The following is a 26381-nucleotide window of genomic DNA, read 5'->3' as shown; positions in this document are numbered from 1 at the left end:
GCCTTTAAAAATTTAAAGTTGTTTCCCGGCCCTTGCTCTTTGTCCTTGCCAATAAAATACTAACTTTGCTCTTTTGGTAACAAGGCACATTCTGTGAAGTCAGTAGACATTTGCCAGATTTGCAAAGAATTCAGAGTGTGGAACTGGGTGGTGCATGTCTGTTTGTTTTAGGCCGGGATACTGTCCCTTTGGAGTTAAAGCTTTAGGCCAGTGTTTCCCAAATGTCTTAACCAGCCTAACTTTTTAAAGAAATAGTTGTCAAACAGTAGCTTTCCATTAACATGGGTGTAGGGAACCTTTGACCCTCCAGATGTTGCTGAACTACAACTCCCATCAGACCCAGCAAGCATGTCCAATGGCCAGGGGTGATGGGAGTTGTAGTTCTCCAGCACCTGGCGGGCCAAAGTTTCTTCACACTTTTAAGTTCTGTTGCGTCAAAAATGGCGTACGTTTGTTCACTGTTTCTCCAGAGGGTAGGACAAGCACCAGTGGCAGTGAGGCTGCATAGGATATATATATATCTATGGGTCTGGACTGTTGATGACTTGAAAAAACTAAACCAGTTCCCCACCATGCCAAAAAATGTGCATGTTAGGAAGAAGAATGGAAGCATGTTCAACCTCCTCTGTTAGAGTCATTACATGCCTCTGAATTCCAGATCCTGGAAATCACAAGTGGGGAGAGTTGCTGTTGACTCGGGTCCCGCTTGCAAGCTTCCCATCGGGGCATTTTGTTGGCCCCTGTGGGAACAGGATCCAGCAGGGCTGATCCAGCAGGCCTCCTCTTATGTTCTTAACTTCATTCTTACTAGCCTACCAATTTTATGTGCATAATGTTGGGGAGCAGGGATTTGAGGAACATTTAGCCATGCAGACATTCCCCACTGCCTTTAACTCTCGTCAAAACACAGATATTTACCACCCCACTGAGAACTAAGACCCTAAGTGGAACAATGTAGAGTTACCTTGGTTAACAACTAATTAGGCCAGAGGCGGCCACAGGATAATCTCTGCTACCGCCTCCCCCCCCAAAAAATGGTTTGAAAGAAGCAGTCTGTTGTAGCCAATAGAATAGATTGTGCTGCTTCAGAATGTGGTAGGCACTCAGACTACATAGATTGTCAGGAGAGCTGCCATTGCAACCTACAAGGATCCTGTTCTGAGCAGGGGATCAGACTAGATGAGCTCTTAGGCTCCTTCTAATCTTCTGGCATGCTTTTATTTTTTACAAAGTTACAACCCATCCTGGGACATTATGGTGAAGGGCATTGAAAAAATCTGATAAATAGTAATACTAGTTAGCACCTGAACCCAGGGCAGCAATTCATACAGAGCAGTGATGGGAAAACCTCCTCTGTGGGTGAGTACTGCAGGTTCACTGAATTTCTCTCTCTCTCCCCCCACCGTAATTTGACTTATTTCTCCTGATTGGCCATTGATTGCACTGCATACTTTTGAAATTTACTACAGCAGAGCAAGTTCACATGGCAACTCCTGCCCCCCCCCAAAGGACCCCCCCCCCAGCTGTTTCTCCACTTGCTTCCTTTCCTGCTCCTTTGTTAGGCTCATTTATGTCACTTGGTGGCACCCATCAACCAGCCACTCGGGGCTGCTCAGCCTGCAGTCTCAGTTGGCGGTATTGAATCCTGCTTCCGAGAGGAGCGCGGACGACATTAAGTGAGATGGATAACTGGGAACTGTTCGGGAGACAAGATTTTTACTGCTGACTAACTCCCTCTCCCTCTCCCTCTCCCTCTCCCTCTCCCTCTCCCTCTCCCTCTCCCTCTCCCTCTCCCTCGGTTTGCTTGTTGGGGTTTCCATCCTCTCTTCTCTCCCCCACCCCCCAACCCTTACAGTCTCATTCTTGTTTGTATGAGGAGCAAGATAATTCACTTTAATGAATTATAAAACTTGTTTCACTGCAGTGGGTCTTCATTTCCCCCCCACCCGCCCTCTTCTTGCTGCCACAGATTTACTGTTTGGGAGTGGAACAGTATTAAGTTAGATCTCATTCCACTTGTTTCAAAAGACCACAATTCCCTGGCTGGTATGTGCAGTGGGAGCTCCCGTGAGATATTTCACTTGGGTGAAGGGATGCTTGCTAGGGGAGAAGGTTGGATGTGAAAGAGAGGTTGTTGGCTCTTAGCAAGGATCAGGGCTCGGGCCACCAGAACCTGGAGGGTTGGCGGGGGGGGGAGGCAGAAGGAGGTACATGGTCCTCATCCAGGCAGGTCTCAAGCTCTAGAGAAGGGATGGGGAAACTTTTCCAGCCTGGGGGCTGCATTCCCTTCTTGGCAAGATATTGAGGGCCACTTGCCAGTGGTGCGTAGTGCCAGAGGCAAATGTGGGCAAAACAGGGAATGTATATTTTCCCTTTGTACAGTAGACTACTACACACACACTCCATTCATACAACCACTGTTATCAAAATTCAAGGACAGAGGGTGGAACCTAGCAGAGTCCCAAGAGCCCAGATAGAGAGGGTTGGAGGGTCGTATTTGGCCCCTGGGCCTCAGGTTCCCCACCTTAGATGTCACTAAAGCTGTCATGGCTGTTTCAACAGGTGTTCTTCCAAGGTTACATAGTGAAACTAGCTGCCACCCCGTTTGCTGCCTAGCAACCCAAAGCCAGGTAATCCCAGATCTTACAGTCCTTGGGATATCTCGTATCGGCACTGGGACAGCCTGAGAACGATGACGCATGTCCTTTCCCTAGGTCTTAGTTGCAGGTGGATATTACTTGAATATTTGATAATATCTGAGCAGCCCATTTTTTGCAGGGGTGGGATTGGTAAAATGCCAATCCACTTTGGGGCTGGGCAGCCATAAGATTGTCCAGTCTCCTAACCCAAAGTATTTGTGAGCAACTTTCCTTCTCGGACATAAAATCCCTTCCCGCTTGCATTTTTAAGAGCTAACTGTGGTTAGCGTTAACATGTGCACCAATCTCAACACCAACCATGGTCAGTTGCAAATTTAAAGATGGAACCAGGTTTGCAAACTCTTGGTTTGAACTTACTGTATATTCCTGCGTATAAGACTACCGTACTTTTTAACCCAGGAAAATCTTCTCAAAAGTCGGGGGTCGTCTTATATGCTGGGTCGTCTTATTAATATGGCGAGTATATCTCAAACTCTATATTTTAACAGGAAAAGTTGGGGGTCGTCTTCTACGCCCAGTCGTCTTATACGCTGGGATACACGGTAATCACAGCTAAGACGAATTGCGCCCATGACTAGCTCTGAAAAGGATAGTTGTTCTGGGAAGGGAACAGGGACTCCTAACAAAGCTCTGGGAAGGGAACAGGGACTCCTAACAACTCTCAGAACACGTAACAAACAACAGCTCCCAGAATCCTTTTGGGGTAAGCCGTGACTGTTTAAAGTGGTATCATACTACAGTGGTGCCTCGCTTAACAAATGCCCTGCTTAATGAAATTTCCGCTTAACGAAAGGATTTTTTGAGCGGAGGTTGCCTCGCTAGATGAATTCGTTTTACGAAAAAGTCGTCTAGCGAATCGCGGTTTCCCATAGGAATGCATTGAAATTCAATTAATGCGTTCCTATGGGCAAAAAAAATTTCAAAAAAAATTCAGTGCATTCCTATGGGATTCGCTAGACGAATTTTTCGTTATAAGAAAAGACCCGTGGAACGAATTAAATTCGTCTAGCGAGGCACCACTGTACTTCAAATGTACGGCACAAATGTGGCCTTAAGTCACGTCCATTGGTGTCAATGGATATACTGTACTCTGTGCATGACTTAGTTGAAGACAACCCAAGAATTTTCAGCTCAGTTCCACTAGAGTGCAGGAAAGGCACAGAATATCAGCTTTTCATTTCAATTTTTTATAGCTCTTGTGGGCTTATTTACAAGGCTGGGTTAGGGGACCAGACTGTGTCGTCTACGCTTGGCTTTGGCGGTTCCAAAAGCCCTCTTTAAAAGTTTCCTGTTTTCATCCCTCAAAACTTGGCTTCTCTTCTTGAAGTTGTACACAGAGTTGCAGTGCTTTGATTTTGGCAAATCTGGAGGCCGCCTGTATGGAGACGCTGTTCAATTACATTCTTCAGACCATCTTAAATTGTCTCGGGAAGTGGTGCAGGTAAAGATGGCTACTACATCTGTTTGTTTGCTTCGTGTGTGTTTGTTAAAAAAAGATAATTGGGAAGCTTCTGCCATCTTTTTTTTTTTGCCACAAGCAAACTCCTCACCCGCATTCGGAATGAGGGCGGCTCTAGCGTGCTTCTCAATTTTCCCTCCTTTTTGAAAGAAGAAAATCCATCTGTTCCGGATGCTGGCATTCAAAATGGTTGCCTTACCCCCCCCTCACTGAACAAGACCAAATCGATTACGTATCTCTCTTCCGCCGCCACCCCCCCCTTTTCACCTCTCTCCCTGAGTCATTCTCTAACTCAGGCAAGTCTCCCATCCTAATTCAATCAGGGGCGGTGTGTGGGGGGGGGGAGCAGACTTCACAGCGGTAAAATACTTGAGGGCCTTCTTTTTTCAATAGCTTATTGTTCAGGTTTCCTCGACCATTATGGGGAAACAAACAGCCACAAAGGGGGGGGGGGAATCTGGGCATTCAAATGGGTGCTACCCAAGAGAGGTGGGAGAGAATACCTCACATTCCTATGCTTCAGAATCAAATTCTCAAGGCACCTGGGTTTGGGGCTCTTTTCTCTCTCCCCCCTCCTTTCTTTCTTTTAGCCCAGGTGTCTAGTATACTTACCAGTTTGGCAGTATGGTTGGGTGGCAGAGTTCCACCAGTGCACAGAAAAGTCACAGAATGCCACTTCTGCAGTTTTATTTTGATTTTTAAAAAATGGTTTCTAGGCCTTATGGCTGCAGAGGTAGGCTTGGTTATGTGCGAGCAACGCCAGCAGAAGCCTCTGGCTCCCACTATTCCAAAGGTGCCTGAATAAAGGTTGTATCCAACTAAGTCTTACTCAGACGCATTGATATCAATTGACTTAAACAGGGCACATTCACACCACTGTAACAGCACTTTAAACCATCCCTGAAGAATCCTAGGAACTGTAGTTTGTTAAGGGTTCTGAGAGTTCTTAGGAGACAACCCCCCTCCCATTTCCCTCATAGAGCTACAATTCCCAGAATGCACTGTGAAGAGTGATTGATTGTTAAACCACTCTGGGAATTATAGCTCTGGGAGGGCAATAAGGGTCTCCAAACAACTCTTGTCACCCATAACAAACTACAGCTCCCAGGATTCTTTGGGGTAAGTCATGACTGTTTAAAACAGCATCATAGGTCTTGACATATATCAATCAATCTCTTTTACAGTGGAACCTCAGGTTACGGCGGGGATCCGTTCCGAAGGCTCCGCCGCAACCCGAAAACGCCGCAACCAAAAGTGTCGCGTCTGCGCAATTTAGCGCTTATGCGCGTGCACGAACCCAGAAGTAGCCTGTTCTGGTACTTCCGGGTTTGTGCCAGTCTCAAGCCGAGGGTGACATAAGCTGGAGGCTCCACTGTATTGGCATAGAAAAAGTGCATCATATACATGGATCTTGACATATACAGGATGTGAATGTGGCCTTTGTCAAGTCCATTGATACCAATGATTCTACTCTGAATAAGATGTAGTTGGAGACAACCTGAGGATTTTTTGCTCAGTTCTTCCAGAGTGCAGGAAAGTCACAGAAGATCATATTTTAATTTCATTTTTAAAAGTTTCTAACCCTCAGGCCTTCAAATACAGGCTTGGACGTGCGTGTGAAATGCCTGCCTAAACCTCAGGCTTACCCAAAGAGTGGCTGCATAAGATTTTTCAGCTATCAGCAGAGTAAAAAAAAAAGGTAAAGGTAAAGGACCCCTGATAGTTAAGATGACTCTGAGGTTGCAGCGCTCATCTCGCTTTACAGGCTGAGGGAGCTGGCATTTGTCCACAGAGTACCTCATGAATGTTTTAATAACTCCCCTCCCCCAATATCTAATAGTAGCAGTGCTAATTATATGCAAGTAAGCATATACAATTCATAAAATACAATTTTATGCTGGTTGCAGAATTAAGGCTTCTTGAGCGCAGAATTTGGGTTGGCTTGGGTAAGGATTTTGGTTTGTGTTTATGCATACAGGCATGCATAACTTTAGTACAAAGTACAGTATCTGCAACCTGTTTTTAGTGCAGAGAGACTCTTTCAGGGAATGTAAGTATGTAAAGTGCGCTACAACGGGAAGGTGCCCATTAAGAACACAAGAGCCCTGCTGGATCAGAACCAGTAGCCCTTCTAACCCAGGATCTGGCCTCCCATAGTGGGCAGCCAGATGCTGCTGAAAGCAGAGCAATGAAGATGATAGCTGGCCCCCATTTTCTCCTAGCCTCTGGTATTTGGAGAGAGAGAGTGCTTCTGATCCCAGAGGTTCCATTTAACTATCACTCCCTCTAATAGCAAACTCAGGATGCTGAGTGTTGATGGCTTTGTGGTCAATATGAAGTTACTGAGTAACTTGTGGGGAGGTATCAATATGCTTAGGGGAGGACCACAGAATGGTGAGTATCTCCTGGCAGGGGTTGGGAAATGGAAACCAAGGGGGTAGAGGATTGGAATTAGAGTGTCCTGGAAGACATCGTGGTAGGCACCTGAACAGGAGCACTTCATGCTGCAACATTTTGTTGCAGCTCCAACTAGTCATGGAGACTAGCCATTGGCAGAGTTCTTCATTCATTCATCCTATCCCCATTTAAAACCAGAGACTAGCATCACATCTTTTGCCAGGGAGTTCCATCAGTTAATTCCATGCTGTTAGAAGAAGCGCTTTCTTTTGTCTGTCCTGAAGCTGCTACCTGATGGATTTCAGTGAGCCACTAGGAGCATTATACAAGCTTTTATTGAGCCCCAACTGGAATATTTAAACCAGCCTTACAAATAAGAAAGTATTGATGCTCACAATGGTTGTTTTGTTTGTTTTTAATAGTCGCCCTGCATTGTGTTATTAAGGGAAGGGGGGGGATCCAAGGTTTTAATGAGGTCTCCCTACCTGTTGCTTGGAGGCAAGTCTGACTCACCATAGGCGAGTGAGCTACTTGCAAACTCGGCATTGGTTGACTGGGATATTCTTGAAGAAATCTTTCTAAAGAGACCCTAATTTTCCTTTTAAAAAACCAACAACCTCAAGCTGCATGTTTGCTATGAAACTACAGCATCCATAAATCTATGTACCTTTAAAAGAATGGGAATGGAGTCTGCTTTTTCCCCTCCCTGGTTTCCCCCTTTGCTTGCCCTCCCCCTTTTTCCTCACCAGAACTTCTCCCTGCCAGCCACACCACATTTCTTCATAAACCTTAACACCTTAGAAACAGAGTGAATTATACAAATTAAATGTAATTGACTTGATTTGCATAGTTCTAAGTAGAAAATTCAGAGTGTGTGGAGTGGGAGAGTTAGGATTTCTGTGAATTCCAGTGTGAACAGACCTGATTTACACCCCCAAGACTAAATTGTGGATCGGAACATAATTTTGCCCTTTCCCGAATTTTGTGATGCAATTCTCAGCTTTAAAAAAAAGTCAGGAATGTTTTCAAAATGTGTATATTGAGATAAAACCCATTGAGGAATGTGCCCATTGAGATGAACAATGCAAAATATAGTGGCAAAACGTTTATTTAAATTTGTGTTTGAACGTGTACCTTAAACATGAATTTTCTTGGAGTTTTCTATGAATAAAATTTACTGATTAACGTGAAGTCTGAACTGGGCTTAAAAACATGCACATGTCCGGTAGGCCATGACTGCAAAGAGACTGATCCATCCATCCCTAGAGGGGAATACACCCTGCCCTCTGCATAAATACCCATTAATTACCTTCCTTGTTTCTGTTGTGGGCCAGATTGGGCCACTTTTGCTAATAAGCTCAGCTTGGTTGGCGCCATGCTGGAAATTCTACAGTAATTATCAGTTTGAATTAGGGCCACAGCATTTTAGTTAGTTAAGACTAATCATATGAAAACATCTTTTGATCAACCAAAAAGCTCTTCTGGTTAATAAGCAGGCAGGGTGAAACCACTGCCCCACAGGCTCAAAGGCAGTCTCCCGCTGAGTACCATTGATTGAGGAACAAACAGAGCCGCTCTTTGCTGTGCTAGAGGGCTTCCCACTGTTGACATCTGGAGGGCCACAGTTGCTCTGTCCTGATCAGTAAACAGGACCCAGCCTGATGAAAGGTCTGAATTCTGTGGGACTCATCAAGCAAGATACCATTTTTGGCACAGGTGTGGTCATCTAGGGCGGTATTAGCAACCTTCCCAATAGTGTCCCAAAATTGACAATTTTGCTATCATGTATGTTGATGGCTGCCATATTCTTCTACAGAGGACCGGGGGGGGCAGTTTTGTTACATGGTGGCATCTTGGCCAACCATCCCTTGTCTTGGATCAGCCTTTAACAGCAGGCATCCCTGAGGTGGACAGAAGGGCCTGGCTTGAGGCAAGCTGCTCCAATAATCAGTCATGCATTCCCAGCTGGGGATGTGCAAGAAATTCAACCCAGCTTGGGTTTTGAGGCGAGCTTGCATAATTCGCACTGTTCGAAACCACATAAGAACCAAAGGACACAGCCGTCCTCTGAAATCCACGCTTCGACGAATTTTGCAGTGCACTTCTCCAGCCTAGCAGCCCAGTAATGCAGGTCCTGGGGTTAAGGCATGAAAGAAAATGCATATATCATCGAAAACGCCATTTCATAATGCATAATATTAAAGGAAATTATTTGCTGGCAGTGGGACGGGGACGTGTACATTAGGCAAAATCAGCATCTAGTAGGCATGTCTATCAGGAGAAATTCGCACTCAGTTACTGATGAATTTTCAGGAGGACCGTTTTCTTTGAAAAATCACAAATTGACGGGGGGAATCACAAACTGAACTGAACTTGAGAAATGAGAAATGAAATGGGACAGCTTTGCCCATCCCTACTCCCATGTTGAGGCCAGCTTGCATTGGCCTTCCCATGCTGGTGGGAAGGGGGACTCAGCTATTGGAGTCAGCCAGGGTAGTACATGTGTTGCATTGCTACCTACTGTAGTAGAAAACTCCCTCCCCCCCCCACTTACACACACACATTTGTGCATTTGCTCACTTGGAAACATTTACTTTGGGGTGAGCCATCAGGTGCTTTGAATGCACAGCCCCTGAGTTTGGATTAGTCTGGACATATTTGTGATTGACCCTTGTGAGGGTGGGGGGCTGGCATCTACCATGGATAAGCTCTCTTCAACATAGAGCGGATGTGGGGAACCTTTCACTCTCCAGAAGTTGCTGAACTATGACTTCCATCATCCCTCACCATTGCCCATGAGTGTAGGGGCTGGTGGGAGTTGTAGTTCAGCAATGTCCTGACAACCTAACGTTCTCCCACAGTTGATGGAGAAACAAGGGAAAAAGACATGAGCAATGTGTTGGCTAAACTTTGGGTACTAAATTGAAAGCCACCATGAATCTCGAGATGGTATGGTAAGTATGTTGCTCTGTCTTTACAACTCTATGGTGAAAGGCTGATATTCCTGGCATTAGCCATTAGAGCAGGCACCCCCCAAACTGCGGCCCTCCAGATGTTTTGGCCTACAATTCCCATGATCCCTAGCTAACAGGACTGGTGGTCAGGGATGATGGGACTTGTAGTCCAAAACATCCGGAGGGCCGAAGTTTGGGAATGCCTGCATTAGAGTGCCAGCCACTTATATTTAATACCCAAAGTGCTCCTAAGGACTGGACTGGGACTAGGCCCCTGGCTTTCCACCCTGACCAATGGCCCAGATAGACCCGGTCAATGGTAGGTTGACAAAGAGTCTGGCCAATCAGGGCATGTTGATTAGATTTCCTGGTTTGTTTGCTCTGTTCACTTTTGGGCATGTGGGAGCCTTGGGGGGAGAGAGGTGTCTGTCAGAGCACTCATCAGTGCAATAATTCCTCCAATAGAACCTGCTGAGGGCACCTGCCTTGGAGCATTGGAGCCTAGAAGCAAAAATTGGTTCAGAGACCGCCAGGCAGAGCGATTTGCCGAATGGCCGAAACCAGTCTTGGAGGCGGCCCAGGAAAGTTTGAGCTGAGGAGGTTATCTTGGTTAGCATGTCTACATGGCTTTCCAGCCTACCTCGCGTGGCCTTGTAGCAAGAACCGAGAGTGTGCTGGCCTTGACACTTTTAGCACTTAGGTCGTCACAGTTGGCCTTGGGTTGGAAGATGGCATCTGCAGCTCACAGCTGACAAGGCATTTTGCAACAGCAGAGTTCGGAGGCAGGTTTTTGACCCATCATGCTCAACTGAGCACCCGTGACACATCTTGTGACCAGTATACAACTGTGAGGGGTGGGTGAGTGTGCCAAGGCTTCTCCCTTACTCAAGTTCTCTTTCACCCTCTCACAATATTGCGCACCTTTTTCTTTTTCTTTTCTTTTTTTTTGAATAATAGGCTGTGTGTTGGTTCCACCTTCCTGTTTTTGCTTGATTCTCCTCTTCACAAGATGTTCCACCTTGGGTGCTTCAGGTCAAAGGTGCCTCCCGACGGGACATCTTTAAAAAAAACACCAGCCAGCCAACCCACACCCATCCAGGGAACTTATTCTTAGCAGCTAAATGGTTAAAAGACCCTTGGAAGCCAATGCTTATGAATGAGAGAGGCAAAGTTTGGCCAGGTGCCAGGATATGCTTTAAGGAGTGGGGGCAACCCAGTGAGAGCGTGAGAGAGACCTGATGATGGGATCCTTATGGGGGGGGGAGGCAGGGAAGGGAAGAGGGGGCACCCGCACAAGCCACGCAGCTGACTGCCTCCAGTGCCACGACCAACTTAATTTTTATATTTATTTATTTTTTTCTTAAGCGATAATTCCATGTCCTGAGGTTACAAACCGGCTGCAACTGGTTTTATTTTTTTTCCTTCTTCTCTCCCCTTCCCTTCCCCTGCCCCCGCTAAGCATCATGGGTAAAAGTAAGCATCCCCCCCTTTTCTTTTGTTTAATATAACGGCACCACAGATGATTGGCAGGGACGTGCCCGTTCCACGACTGGGCTCCGGCAGGTCCCTGGAGGGGGATGGCACGCCGCGGCCATCCATGTTCCACCGAGGGGGCTTCTGGTGAAAAAGCACCCTGGCTTTCCCCCCTACCCTCCTCGTGGGCTGGCGAACCGACTCCCCCTCCATCCGTCTGTCTCTCCCCTCCTCTTGACAAGTCAGGGAGGGAGTGGGAACACGCTACCTGTAAGTATATTCCTCCCTTTTTTCTTTTTCTTTTTACTGCCTTAAAAATAATAATCTCTTTTTAAAATTATTATTCAAACAAAAGGTTCTTTAGGGATTAGCTAAGTCCTTTCCCCCCAAAAAAATGTTTCATCGCTCTCAAACGTCGGGTTTTGTATTTTTATTTATTTTTTATTTATTAAAAAAAAACCTTACTGTCTTGTCTAAATACAATCATGGATTAATTCATTGATTTTTGGCTTTTGACCTCCCTGCTCCCCCCCCCTTTTCACATGGCTACCGGTCTGGAGCCACAGAGGAAGAATATATTTTGTGCTGGGGGTGGCATGGGCGGCGGTGGAGGAGGAGGCAGGAAGGTGGCTTATTTCGGAGAATGTGGCAAAGACATTCTATTGTCTCTCTGGCATGCTGATAGTTTGATCGAATACCCGAACCTTCTCTCTCTCCCCCGTCTCTCTCTCTCTCCACCCCCCATTTCCATCTCCACCCCCCCTTCCTTTTCATGTCAGCTACAACCCCACTCTGTGAATGGAGGCAGCCAGCTGACGACGGAGAGCGCTGGCACGGTGCCAAGGGCTGGGAGACGCGTTTGCGCGTGTGTGGAGCTTATACGGCGAGCACAAAGCAGTGGCAGGGAGGTGGAAGCGGCATGTGGGGGGAGGGAAAAGAGAGAGAGAGAGGCCTTCCTTGCGGTCTAGGAAATCGCAGCCTATTATATAAGGGAGTCTGCGTCACTCAGGCTGACGGGAGGAGAGTCGAGGGAGAGGAGAGAGAGAGGCTGGTCTCTTAAACCTCCTTTTGTCGTCCCCCCCTCCTCTTTTTTCATTCTGTTTACAGTGATCACTGAGCTAATGCTGATGGCTTATATTACCCCCCCCAAAAAAACTTCCTCTGCCTTCTTGCTGAAAGAAAGAATGAAAAAAAAACCCCACAGCTTCTAGGCAAGCCAGTGTTCCTGGAGGATTTCTTTGCCACCTTTCCTTGCAGAAGGGAGGGGAGAAGAACTCCTCTTACACACACATGCACTCCCCAACCCCCTAAAAAAAAATTGACCTCTCGTCTCTCTCCGAACTGACCCACTAAATTCGAGGAATGAGGCATTTCTACCTTGAAAGGTTCCTGGGTTCCTCCACATCCCTCTGAGTCAAAGATTTCGTTTGGTGGTGTTGCTTTCGTTTGCTATCGCAGAGCGGCTTTCATCGCCTGCTTCTTAATAATGTTGTCTGCTTCGGTTTGTTTGGGGCTTCGAAAGGGATGTGCCACTGTGGTGGTTCAGCTCCTGCAAAGGTATCCCATGTTTATGTTTTACTGGTGTGGGGTTTTTGGTGTTTTTTTTTTTTTGCACCCTCCACTTTGAGAAGCCGCAAAGTTGTGTTGGCCAGCAGGAGTTTCTCTGTTGTCAGGGAGAACGGCACTCTGTACCTGCTCGGTGTATGTATTTCCACGTTGCAAAGCTTCTTTAGCTAAGCGCTAGGTGAAAATTCACGGGGAGCTGAATTCAGTGGGAACGAAGAGTTGTGAGCCTGCTCTTGCTCAAAGGCTTCCACTCTGTCCATGGCTGAAATGAAACCCAAGGCCCTAAGAACAGGAGCGGCCAGTGCCTGTTGGGACTGGCAGGGCAGAAGGCAGAGAGGCCAACCATAGCTGGAGCCAAAGCCAAGGGCAGGCTGTAATCCTACAGTGAACACAATGGGGCTTCCTTTGCTGGTAGACTGCTCAGGCAGGGACAACAGTGGTGGCTGGTGCTCATTGGGACTGATGGGGTGGAAGATCAGGAGCCCAACAGTAGGTGGTGCCAGAGACAATGAGAGGCAGAGCCAACCAGTTCAAGTTTCCTCCCCACCCTCTTCTTGCTAAGTTCTACGAGGGTCAACATGGAGACCAAGAAGCTGGCAGGCAGGGCCACCCCCTGGACTGGTTGTTGTAAGTGGGTAGGTTGGGGCTGGCTGAGGGCAGATAGAGGTTGGTGGGGCTGTGCCTTGTTTGCCCAAGTGGACCACCCTCCACTGCATAAGAAGACCCCTGGATCTGTCCCTTTGGGCATTCTGTTTCCCACAGGGGCTGAGCAGGTCGCCTCTGCGAAGGCCCCAAGTAGACCATGAAAGCCATAGCCCATTCCTGTACCTGTGACACACATACACACAAATACACCCCCGGAACTGGTACTGGAGGTAAACTGCCTCTGAACCTAAAAGTTCCATGTAGCTATTGTGGATAATCACATCTGATCAGCTTACCCACTCTGAATGTATCTCATCCTTTCTCAAAAGGATGAGGAATCTCCAATGGACTCCTATCCAAAGGACTCCCATCAGCCCCAGCTAGCCATGGTCAGCAGTCAATGGAGGAGTATCCTAGGTGGATCTTATTGTCCAGCACCCCCTTTTCCTCACAGCGGCCTGCCAGGCCCTTCTGGGAAGACCACATCTGCACATGAAGGCAGTACCTTCTGTTTGACTATGGTTGTTGCCGAGCATTTGGAGGAATATTGTTGCAAAACCGGGTGGTTCTGCTGAGTTATCATGGCGAGCACCGATTGATGCTGAGCTTTAACCCTCTATGATGCATGGAGATGGTTGGTGCTGGTAAAGTACCAAGTTAAAGCCCCTGGCTGACTGCCGGATGGAGTTGTAGCTCAGTGGCAGAGCAGGCATTTTGCATGCAGAGGGTCCCGGGTTCAATCTCCAACATCTCCAGGTAGGGGCTGGGAAGGACGCCCCTCTTGAACCCGTGAAGAGTCACAACTCTATCCACTTGAAACTCCTTGTTTCAGTGGGAGTGAATGGACTTCTCTGAATGTTGTCTGCAGTCGCTCTCCTTCCCTTGCTTTCTCTCTCCCCCCTCTCTGCTCTCCACCAGTGGGAGTTAGAGGACTGGCCTGTGCTCCCCTGGCCTACTGATAGGACAGAGTTAGGTGGCAGAATCCTGAGCTGGTAGAATAGACTGTACCACTTTGGATTGCAAGTGGGGGCTACTGCTTTTAAGCATTCCCCATTCATTTATTAAAAATGAAAGACACCTAGCATCAGAAATGACTGTATCAGAGGAGAAGTTCCAGTCCAGCCTTCTCTGTCTGTGCTTATTCCCCCTGCAATGCAAAAAGCTTTCCAAGATGTAATCCACTCCCTTCAATCTGACTTGACACAGTCCAGGGTTTTTTTTAAGCCACCACCTTAAAAACCAGGCCTGTTCTGTAGAGTAATGTGGTTTAGAGCCCTAAGCTGGTAGAACAGACTATAACGTTTTTTAGACTGCAAGTCTGGCAAAGCATAGATCCCCCTCCCCTGCATTTAAAGTACAAAAAGATACTTCCTGCAAGTAGGAAACAAATGCAGCAAGAAATAGGCCAGGCTCCTTGCTGTTTTAGATTTATCCTTGGGGAAGTACCAGTATAGGTGTTTGGGGCTTGGGTAGCTGTTGATGTTTGGGGCTTGGGCATATGTCCCTCACTTGCAGCCTGGAATGGCACAGGGACTAAGGAGCGGTCATTAAGAAACCCCTCCTGAACACTCCATTCTGACTCTTGTCGTCTCCAGACAAGTGAACTGATGTGAGAACCCAGGTAGAGTTAGGCGCTAAGAAGGTGAGCCATGAGTCTGGAAGGTCCCCGATAAATTTTTTTATCCTCTGTTGGGAAGCCTTTGACTGGCCTATGGGCAAAGCTGGCTTTTGTTTAGCAAACTGCTTTTCCCTCACCTGCAATAGAAACATAACAAGAGCCCGTGGGAAATCCTCAGGCAGGACCTGAGCAATAGCAGCTCTCCCCGCTCGCGGTTCCTACTAGCTGCTGATAACCAGAGGCCTCCTTCCTTCCCACAGTGGAGTGAGAACATAGCCATCATGCTGGCAGCCACTGATAGCCGCATCCTCTGTGGATTTGTCTAAATCTCTTTTAAAGCCATCCAAGTTGGCGCCCAGCAGTACCTCTTGCAGGAGTGAATTTCATAGTTCAACTGTGCTTTGCATGGAAAAAGTAGTTCATTTCATCCCAAATCTTCCAACAGCTTCATTGGCTGTCACCGAGTTCTAGTATTAGGAGTAAGAGGTGTATACAATGATGAAGAAATATATACAATATAATTCATGGTGTAGAGAAAATGGATAGAAAGAAGTATTTCACTTTCTCTACACCATGCATAATTATGTTGTTGTTTAGTCGTGTCCGACTCTTCGTGACCCCATGGACCATAGCACGCCAGGCACTCCCTGTCTTCCACTGCCTCCCGCAGTTTGGTCAAATTCATGTTCGTAGCTTCGAGAACACTGTCCAACCATCTTGTCCTCTGTCGTCCCCTGTGTATATGGCTTATTATGTTTCCCCACCCCACCACACGGAGGATAATAATGCAAGGGAAGCCCTGCTAGTTCAATTCATCCAGTGCCTGCTGTTCCACCAAAGGCCCAACAACCAGTCCTTGCCAATGGATCTCCTCCCAGCAACTAGTATTCAGGATTAGGCAGCCTCTGAAAAATACAGGTGATGCTTACAGCCATCAAGGCCAATAGGTATTGATAGGCTACTCTACTCCCGCAATTCCTTTCGCTAATATCCATCGCCACAAACAGAGCCCAAGGAAGCTGTCCTCTAGCCCAGTAGTGGCTACTCTGAGTAACAACGACTCTCCAGGGTGTTGGGCAGAGAAAGGTCTTCCCTCTGTTACCTGATCCTCTATAGTTAGTGATGCCAGATACTAATCCTGGCACCTTCTGCGTAAGCGCACTTTCTTTGTGATGTGACAGTGAGTTCCATAGATTAATTCGGTGCTGCATGCAACAAGTACTTCCTTTTGCGTCCTTGGAATCTGCTGCTAGTCAATTTTGTGGGGTGACTGCCAAACCCCAAAGTTTCTCCATCCATAGTTTTATAAACTCGCTGTGTGTGTGTGTGTGTGTGTGTGTGTGTGTGTGTGTGTGTGTAAGTAATATGGCATTGTGTTCTTCGTCCTCGACTTTTCATCCCTTTTCCCCAGCGTGGAATTTGCCAGCTTCACCCCTGCACACTGAGTTGAGATGTTTTCCATTGTGTGTTGGACCACCTTATTGGGCTGGTGTAAGGATTAATATGGTCATACAGAGGAAAATGCTGCAGAGGCTCCCCCAAGTTCTTTCATGGATGTGAAGTGTATACTGTGTATACCTTTTGAAGCAGGATAAACTGCCCTCTGTATGCAGCTAGGTAGTCAAATTTCATGTACTGTTCCTTTCAAATGATTTCCCTTTCTTCAAATCCCAGGTAGCCAAAATTTCCCCCCATCCATCCTCTGTTCATTTTTGCTTGCTTGATCCTCCCTGCCCTACCTCTGATGTTCCTCTGGGAGAAACCGTGCAGCGGTAGGAATGTCACCAGTCTAAAACCCCAGACGGCTGCTGTCAGTCAGTGTCAGCAGTACTGAGCTAGATGAGCCCGGCTGGTCTTACTTGGTATAAGGCAGCGTCTTACGTTCCTATGTTATGGTGAAGGGCCGTAGCTCAAGCACCTTCTATGTATGCAGAAGGTCCCAGGTTCAATTCCTGGCACCCCCCAAGTAGGGCTGAGAAGGTTCCAGTCTGAAATCTCGGAGAGCGGCTGCTGGTCTGTGTTGACAATACTGAACTGAGTAGTCTGTATAAGGTCACTTCCTGCATTCAACAAGCCCACTTTAATGCCGAGAGCTGTTGCAGTGTCTTGGGTGAGCTGCTTTATTACAAGGTGAGCTTCCCAGCATCTTTGGATAATTTGCTTCCGACGAGCTGTAAGGAAGATGCGGGGTGGGGGGAAGAGCCATTTCAATGAGCTTGCGCCGAAATGGCTCCTACGGATAACTGTGCCGGCAGCTGCTCTCTCTGCTTCCTTCGAAAACAAGAGTCCAGTTTGTCTGGGGACGTCTAGCTCTCTCTCATCGCCACTTCTCCGTACACACTTTCTGAGAACCGTTGTCTTGCTGTCGTTGGGGAGCGTGATTTGTAATCCCCACTCCCACAACTGTAATGGATCACGGTGGAATTTGGATCGCGGGCTCCTTGGAAGAAAGCTGTGGTTTGTTTGTAAGGCGAGCTTCTTTTCCTTCTCCTCAGTCTCCAAACTCACAAGGCACAATTGCTGCGGAGAGTATCTCTTTTTGCCAAGTTGGGTGCGGAATGAGAAACGGGGGTGGGGGTGGGGGAGAGAGAGAGAGTGTTGTGCCAGCATAGGCACTGGAAGGAAGAGGCAGGGTCTGAGCCAGTCTGAGAAGGGTGGCTGGGAATGGCTTGGTCTTCTCGCATCTCTCCTCCCCGTCCTGCTCCTCGGACCGCCTGGCTGTCAAGTCCCGGTTTCCTTTTTTGGCGATTGTCCTTTTTATAGCATTGTATGGAAACGTTTCATCTTGGGAGACAGCCATTTTGTGCGTGTCCTGTCTCGAAACGCATCTCTCTTTCTTTTCTTTTTTAACAGCAGTGACATCCGCTCGCTCTCGGAGAAGCTGAGGCGGAGCAGCTTTTGATGCGGGGGGGGGGGAGATCTGGCAGTATTGAGTCAGCACCAGCACCCCTCTCCCAGACCCAGAGGGTGGGGTGGGGGGAACAACCTCTGCAGGGTGGGCTCAGAGCAAGGCAGAAGAAACTGTGCCAAAGGCAGGGACCACGTGCGCCCGTGTGATTCTTAGGATTGTGAAATTTGGAATCTAGATGATCTTGTACAGTAGAGTCTGTTGTAGGCTGAAGGTAAAAAGCAGGATGGAGGCTGTCCTGAGCAGAGAGGTATTTCAACAGCTTGTTAGCCAGCATGCTACGTAGATGGGGCTTTCCACCTAACATGGGCAGTGAGCCCCAGAATGCCAAATTCTGGAGACAGACAGGAGCTGCCCTGCAAGTGGGATTCCCAGGGGCAGTTGTTGGGCTGCTGGGGTGAAAATAAGATGTTGCACTAGATCGGGCTGGGGAACCTTGCTCAGCCTGAGGGCTATATTCCCTTCTGGGCAGCCCTCTGAGGGCCATGTGCCAGTGGTGGGTGGGGCCAAGGGCAAAGTGGGCAGATCAATGTATGTAAATGTTACCTTTGTGCCGTAGGTCAGTTTCCGCACATGCTCACACACCCTTCTCTATCCTCCATCCAGGCAAGCAAGCATCCTAATCACAGAGTTCAAGGAGACCTTCCAGGCAGGCAGAATCCTCTCTGAAAAGGGGTGCAGCAAGGCTGGTGGGATGTGTGGCCTGAGAAAAACGGGTCATGGAGAGGTATGGCCCAGGGAGAATCCGAAGGGCCAGATGCAGAGGCCTGGAGGGCCACATTCAACCTCCCTCCCCCCTGCACTGGGCAGACATTTGGTCTGACCCTAGAGGGCTCTCTTTGTGTTTTCAGATGACCGGGAGTAAAGAGCCAGGGGAAAGCCGTTGTCTCCATGCCCTGAGAGTGACATTTCAGGGGGACTCTGGCTGTCCAGAGTTTGGAAACAGAAGGGGGGACTAGAAGGCCCCTTGATCTGATTTGGCAGGGCAAAAAAAGCATCACACTTCTACAGGGTGGAAAGTGCCCCATTTCCAGCACTGGGGATCAGCAACTGGCAGTCCCTGGGGACAAATCCAACCCCTGGCGGAGTATTCTTGTCCTCTCATTTGCCAGCATTAGTGAGGGATGTGGGAATGGTGGGGGTTCGATGCTGCAGGATTCTTTGGCGGTGGTAGGGCTGGCAATTGGGCCTTCTTCTCAAAGCAGCCCTCCAGAAATACTCAGTTGCCCAGCTCCCTCTGGAACAAGATATTTGTGAAACCTTGCATGTTGTTTTCCCATAATACTTGCTGTCTCCCAGAGAATGAATAGCAAGCTAGAATAGAATCCTGGGATATCCATAGATGGGCAGACAGAGCAGATGACCATGCTGTAAGCTTGCAGTGGAGTAGTGCATGGTCTTCTCTCCAGGAAGTGGTAGCTGAAAGGGTATGTTGCTGCCTCTGGAGCGGTCAGGCTCTGGGACCAAATGTTCAGATCCTCCTGTGGATCCCAACATCCTTGAAAGTGCTGCAGCTCAGTGGTAGAGCATCTGCTTGGCATGCCGAAGGTCCCAGGTGTCAATCCCTGGCATCTCCAGGTAGAGCTGGGAGAGAACCCTCTCAGAAAACCTAAGAGATCTGCTGCCAGTCAGTGTAGACAGTACCAAGCTAGATGGACCAATTGACTGTATTGTTATAGGGCAGCTTCTTAAATCATCCTGTTATTCAGAAACATGAGGACTGGAATCTTGGTTTATTATTGGGTAAAGGTAAAAGGTCAAGGGCCCCCTGACCATCAGGTCCAGTCGTGTCCGACTCTGGGGTTGCGGCGCTCATCTCGCTCTATAGGCCGAGGGAGCCGGCGTTTGTCCGCAGACGGCTTCCAGGTCATGTTGCCAGCATGACAAAGCTGCTTCTGGCAAACCAGAGCAGCTCACGGAAACGCCGTTTACCTTCCCGCCGGAGCGGTCCCTATTTATCTACTTGCACTTTGATATGCTTTCGAACTGCTAGGTGGGCAGGATTATTATTGGGTAAAGGACTACAACTCATAGGGGTAGACAGCCTGCTTTGCATGCGGAAGGTCCCAGGCAGTCTCTAGGTAGGGCTGGGGAAAAACTCTAGTCTGGAATCCTGGGGAGCCTATGCCCATCAGTGTAGGCAATATGGAACTAGATGGGCAAATGGTCTCAGTATGAGGCAGGTTCTTGGAGTTCCTATGGAATACACTGGCTTGAGAGTAGGAAGAGGGCCTTTTCCATGGCCGTGCCTAGGCTCTGGAACTCTCTCCCAAAGGAATCATGTCTCACCCAAAACATAGTCAAAACCTTCCTTTTTTAAAGATGGCGTTTGACTCATAGATGATTCTTTTGTCTTTATTTTTATGATTATCCAGGGTTTGATCTGCTACTCTGGTGGTATTGGGAGTGGGTGTTGTTCAGTATTTAGTGTCTTAATGTCTCTGTAATTGATATTTCAAATTGTGCTTTGATCTTCTTATTAGCCTCCTTGAGTTTTTAAATACCGGTAAGGAAAGGAAGGGTGTAAATGCATTTAAAAGAAAGCAGAGAAATTTACCACCACCCAGAATTGCACAATTATGGGGCACCAACAGCAGCCTTCTGGGCACGGCGTATGAAACCCCCAAGGAGAGGAGTGTGTAACATTCTTTTAAGGACTCAAAAACGTTTCTTCACCTAACAGTAAAAACTGCAGGGGGGGGAGACACTTTTTTTGCCACACCTTAATTGAAACCCAATAAGTCCCCAGAGGAGCAGACAGAGCAGGTAAAATTTGCTCTTGTAGTCCATCGCCAACCACAGCGAGGGTAGGAACAGGGCAGAACAATGTCTTTGTGGATCTTTTGTTGCTGACGACTCTTGCTGGAGAAGGCCTAAATGCCTGCAGTTCTTTAGCAACTAATTAAAATGGAAAACAAAATTGGAACAGGAGCCAGGAATGTCGACTGCACCCACTGTCTCCCACACAAACCTTGCCAAGGGCACAGGCAATGGGCTCTGCGAAGACCCTCCCTCCTGCTGTTGGCTATAACTGAGCCTCCTCTTTATGCACCTTGCCTGCTGGCTTTATGTGTAGGCCGAGACTCAGGATTTGAGTAGCTTTGAGTCATGTAGGAGAAGAAATCTTGAGAACATCTGGTGGTGGCGGCAGCGGCAACCCAGGACAGACAATAAAGAGAATCCTGATCACCCAAAGAAGAGCATCTGCTAAAGCCTCCCTTTTCTCCATTCAAGAACTTATTAAGATCTTTTGTCTGCAGGGATTTGGTTGGGGGACCCTTGGGCTTTGGGGGCTAGGCAGAGGGGGCTGGTATCAAGACAGGCATCTGAACTGAGGTTGTCTCTACTTCCCTGTCATATGCTGCAGGGATGGGAAATCAGGCACTCCAACTACTACTGCTCTCCAACTCCCATCATCCCCGACTGTTGGCTGTGCCGGCTGGCAATGGTCCAAGGCGGCATCCGCATTGATTACCCAATCGTAGAGGCCACCCATGCTAGAACGCTTCTCGCAACATGGATTAAAATGGCTCAACACTCCATTCTACCGAAGGGAACCTTTTACCCCTTCTCCCTTCCTTGCACACCTTGCAGAAATGTGGTGTGTAACCAACTGCCCTTGGATGACTTTTTCGAAGAATTGGATTTGTGAAAGGAGCGCTGAAATGGCAGCAGTTGGAGAAAATCATAAGAACGTGAGAGTAGCTGGATCAGGCAGGTCCAGCATTGTGTTCTCACGGTGGCCATCCAGATGCTCGGTGGGAGGCCCACAAGTAAGACCTGAGTGCAGCAGCAACTGGCATTTCCAGCTCCAGCTGTGAAGGCACAGCGTAGCTGTCATAGCCTGTAGGCACTGCTATCCTTCTCCACGAATTTGCCTAATCCTCTTTTAAAGCCATCCAAGGGCCATCACTACCCCTTGTGGGAGTGAGTTCCATAAGTTTCAATCCACATGCAGAGTCACTCTGCCTCTATGCGTCGGATACTTGATGGAAGTGAACAAAAGAGAGAGAGAGAGAAGGCCACCATCTTCATGCTGTGGTTGTGGGTTTCCAGAAGGCCTCTCTGGTCAGAAGCCCAGTACTAGTAGCTCAGTACTAGATAAAGGACTAGGTAGACCTTTCAGTCTGAGCCCAAGGGTGGGGAACTTCAGGCCCAAATGTGGCCCTCCACACCTCTCTCTCTGGCCCTTGGGACTCTCCCTAGACCACCCCCCTCCCCATGCCATAACTTTTTTTTTGGCCTGGCTGGAATGTACCCTTAGCCTGTGATCATGTCTCTTGCCTTGCCTGCATGGAGGACAGAGAGGATTGTGTGTGGAAGCCCCTGTGTTCCAGCATGGCTGGAACATTGCCCACTATGGAGCTCTTCAACCTCGAGTTCACAATCCACCACCAGCTTAGGCAATAGTCAGGGGTGCTGGAAATTGTAGTCCAACAATATCAGGCGAACCAGAGCTTGAAAACACTGGCCTAATCCATTGCTCCACCCACTTTTACCTCTGGCTCTCCCTGCCCCTGGCATGCGACCTCCAGAAGATGGGTCACAAGTGAGTGTGGACCTCAAGCTGAACAAAATTCTACACTCCGGTCTGACCTATAAGGCAGTTCCCATCCTTTTGCAATCAATCGGTCGCTCAGAGCATAGTCTGATTTGTGTGTGTGTGTGTGTGTGTGTGTGTGTGTGTGTGTGTGTGTGTGTAGCTTGAAACAGAACCAGATGAACGGCATGCCAAAGCCCTTTGGGTGAGATGCTGTCCAGCCTCCTCCATGTCAGCCACGTGGCCTGTCCTCATTCCCAGAAGCTTTGCAGGCCACAAATCTATCTGTACGGAGAAATCTGACTTATTTGATTTCTCTCAGATTGCTGTGACTCCAGGCCTGCGTCGGATCAGCTGGCTGTCCCTTGGGTTTTGTTCCAACATTCTACTTTTTCGCTTCTCCTTCCTCCTTCCCCCTTGCTCTGCATCTCCATTGCTTTCTTGGTACCTTCACTGTTCCTGTTTGCCTGCTCCGCTCCCCAATGGTTTTACAAGCCCTCGTGGAGCTTCCTGGGGAACTGATTTGGGAACGGGGAGGGCACAGACTCTGCCTCTGTTGGGATTTAAAAACCAGCACCTCCTGCATACGAAGGACCTGCTGGATCAGGCCAGCAGCCCATCTAGTCCAGCATCCTGTTCTCACAGTGGCCGATCAGCATCCCTAATGGGAAGCTTGAAAGCAGGACTTGGAGCACAAGAGCACTCTCCCCTCTTGCGGCTTCCAACAACTGGTATCGAAAAGCAGTACTGCCTCCGACCATGGAGGCATAGCATGGCCATCATCGCTAGTAGCCATTAATAGCCTTCTCCTCTGTGAATGTGCCAATTTTTATTTTAAACCCATCCAACTTGGTGGCCATCACTGCCTCCTGTGGGACCGAATTCATAGATAAACTCTGTGCTCCACGAAGAAACACTTTTTCCTGTCCTGAATCTTCCAGCGTTCAGCTTCATTACGGTAAATATCCATGAGTTCTAGTGTGGTGAGAGAGGGAGTAGAAAAGCTTCCCCCTATCCGTTTTCTCCATTCTGTGCATAATTTTATAAACTCACATCAATCCTATCTAATATATGGTGGTTTACCTATTCATTTTCCCCTAACTATGTTTGCAATAATTTTCTAGTCTTCATGTTGTCCCAAAGCATGAAAATTAGCGCAACATTGTGGTGGTGGTGTTTTCCCCCTGGGAACCATGGCTTTCCTTGGAATCTTTTCAGGGTTACACTGTGCAGAGATTGATAACGTTTAAGGCAAGAATGAGGGAACCCAGACCTGTGGGGAATGCAGGCCTGGGGTCCATCTCTCAGAGCTTTTCCCATCCCCTGCTTCATGCCCCTCCTTGAATGTTTTTCCCTATCTGGGATGACTTGACTCCTTGGATTCTGATTATGCCTCTTGCTTTCTTGGATGGAAGATAGAGGTGTGTGTGTAGAAATTAGCTTACAGTACAAAGTTAAAATTTTCATTCATTGCTCCACTGATTTTGGCCTCTGGACATGGCCGCCAATGGCAAGGTGGCCCCTGGAAGGTTGCCCAGGCAGGGTTGTGGCTCTCAGACTAAAGAAGGTCGCCCCGCCCTGACTTAGAGATTACCTTTCTCTCTTGAGATGTACCAGGGAGTCTGTGCTGCACATTCCAACACTGTCCAAAGCAGGGTCGCTGAGCATGTGAGGCAGGGCTTTCTCAGTTGTGGCTCCCAGACTTCAGTATAGCCGCACTCAGGAGGCCTGTTGAACAGTGTTTGGAATTCGCCAGGCACATTTTGCACCTGACTATTGGCCACTTGCGACCAAGTGAAGATGCCAGGATGGCACCTGACATCTCTCTCTACCATCTGGAGGTACATGCCTGGGGATCCTTGGATCTTGACTCTTTTCACACACTAGCAACACATCCTGTAGAATTCTATCCATTATATTTTATCCACACAATCGGAATGAATTCCAGGAAACAAAAAATTGCATTGAAAAATACGACACTTGAGCCATCTGGTCCAAAATTGGCAACTAGGCATTTCATTTTGGTGACAGTAACCCTGGTTTAAGGAGGCATTTGGTGCCTAGCTTATATATCTGAGTTTCTAACATTGCTGTTGAACCTCTTGCCCCACAGCCTTTTGTAGGCTTGTGGACCACCTTGTTTATATGGGCCTTGGGTTTGGATAAAAACCACCAGGGTGGCTTTCATTTGACTCAGTTTTATCTTTTGTTATCAAACTCCCCCCACCTTTGTTATTCTGTTGTTTTTCCTAAATCTCACCATCAGAACATGGGGAACTTTCTTATGTGCAGCAAAACCTTAGCTCAGTTATGTCTATGCTGACTTCCCAACCCTCCCTGTATGCAAGTCCTAGGCTCAACCCCTGACATTTCCAGAAGGGACCAGGAGAGGCTCTGTGCCTGACAGCCTGGGGAACGTCTGCCAGTCAGTGTGGACAATGCTGTACTAGATGGACTAGTGTTCTTAGTAGAACACGGCTTCCTGCGTTCCTATGTGGCAGGTATAGGACCTGGGACCTTTGCCTGGCAAAGCACTTTGAGCTACAGCCCCACAAACTCCTGTCTGAAACCTCAGAGAGCCACTGCTAGTCAGTGTATAGATGATACTTATCTGGATGGACCAATGGTTTAACTTGTTATGTCTGGGATGTGGAGAATGTGGCCCTCCAGGTTTTTCCAAATTCCCACCTTCCCCAACCATTGGGCCATGCTGCCTGGGGCTGATCGGAGTTATAGTCCAAAACATCTGGAGAGTACTAGGTTGAGGAAAGCATATTTAAACAAATACAACTTACCAGCCGGTATAAGACATAATGATTGTGACTGGGTGAACTGAGCTGAGGTCTGAATTGAGAGGAGGCGTCTGCTGTGCTTGCAAGAGGAAGAGGGGAGGTTGGGCAGGAGCCAGAAGCCAGGTTAAGTGGGGTCGTGCCAAGTGGGAACTGTGACAAAGGGACCCTTGTGCTAAGGATAGCCAGGTCAGCCCTGAGGCCACAACATTTGATGCAGATCCTTCCAAACAATAGCTTGAGTTTGGACGTAATGCTCAACCGCAGATCAGCGCCATGGGAATGGGCCTTGGCAAGCACCCTCTCTCTTTGCTTCTGGTGCAGCCCCAGGGACCAGATCAGAAGCTCTCGCTTAACCACAGTTACTCATTCCACCCAAGCTGTGTCACTTTGGTAATCCAAACAGTGGTAAACAAACCAGGATTGTGAACCACAGGTTGAAGCTGGCTTCTTTCCCTAAGCCAGCCTTCCCCAACATCGTACCCTCCAGGGTTTTCAAAGCATCTGGTTATAAGAACAGGACTAGATGGGCCTTGTGATATTGTGGGACTCCCATCAGCCTCAGCCAGAATTGCCAGTGGTCAGGGATGGTGGGAGTTGGGAGTGAAATTAGGGGAAAGTGCCCTAAACCATAGTTAAGACTAACCAAAGTCTATGCTGGTTCGGACATAGTGAATAACTATGGTTATCTGAAAACCAAAGCAAATATTTCCTGTTTCCTCACAGCCTTGCCTGAGGAGTGGAAGGGAAGTTCTCAAGCTCTGAGGCTGATGCACAAAACTTCTTGCCCGTTGTTTAGTGTTACGTGCAAGCTCGGCCAATCAGGCGGCCAGGATAAAAACCAGTAGGGGCATAAGTCTTGAATGGCAGGAAGGCCCTGTGGCTTTCTTTAATCACTAGGCTCTCCTGTAGGCCTTGAAGACCTGAGTGCTGACCTTACCAGGGATCAAACACATGTCTCAAGAAAGTGCATCTGTGGGTTCTTGGATACCTTCCTTGGCATCCCAAGGTCAGACAAAGCAAACAGTCACTTGCAAATTCTGGGTTTTTTGGTGGGGGGGAGAGGGGTGGGGGAACCCTATTCGTGTCACTCCCAGTCCTTGCCAGAATTTTGTCCCCAGAGATCTTGGTCACATTGGGATTAAAGGAGAACATAGGTGTGCCCCTCACCGCATGTTCCCTAACCCCAGATGATGCAGCCAGAACAAACTTTGGTTGCAATTAAAATAACTTTGCACAGCAGTAGGGTGTTTGTACTGAGGTTTCTTTAGTCCCCATTAAAGCAACGGTTTTCTGTTGGGAACTGTTTCCATAACCATCTCCTCTGGAGTCTGGGAAGGGTCTTTTTCACAGGTATAGAAACTAAGGGGCA

At 48.1% G+C, this 26381-nt stretch overlaps 1 protein-coding gene across 5 annotated transcripts in view; it reads left to right on the top strand.

The window, feature by feature from the left end:
- GATAD2B (GATA zinc finger domain containing 2B) overlaps positions 1-26381 on the top strand; it is a 67720-nt gene that overhangs the window by 8942 nt on the left and 32397 nt on the right. The window contains exon 2 of one of the 5 annotated variants that reach the window (XM_035097921.2): positions 10990-11213. The exons of 1 other annotated variant lie outside the window; for it this stretch is intronic. Coding sequence is in view for 2 of the 4 variants with exons in the window: in XM_035097918.2 (XP_034953809.1) it covers positions 21175-21281 (107 nt within the window). In the remaining 2 variants the exon portion in view is untranslated. 3 more of the 5 variants (XM_060269451.1, XM_060269450.1, XM_035097918.2) reach the window with 3 other exon arrangements.

This window comes from Zootoca vivipara, chromosome 17, assembly GCF_963506605.1.
Source record: "Zootoca vivipara chromosome 17, rZooViv1.1, whole genome shotgun sequence".
Classification (NCBI taxonomy): domain Eukaryota; kingdom Metazoa; phylum Chordata; class Lepidosauria; order Squamata; family Lacertidae; genus Zootoca; species Zootoca vivipara.
Note: the sequence above shows the minus strand (reverse complement) of the source record. Positions and strands in the feature narration are given on the sequence as shown.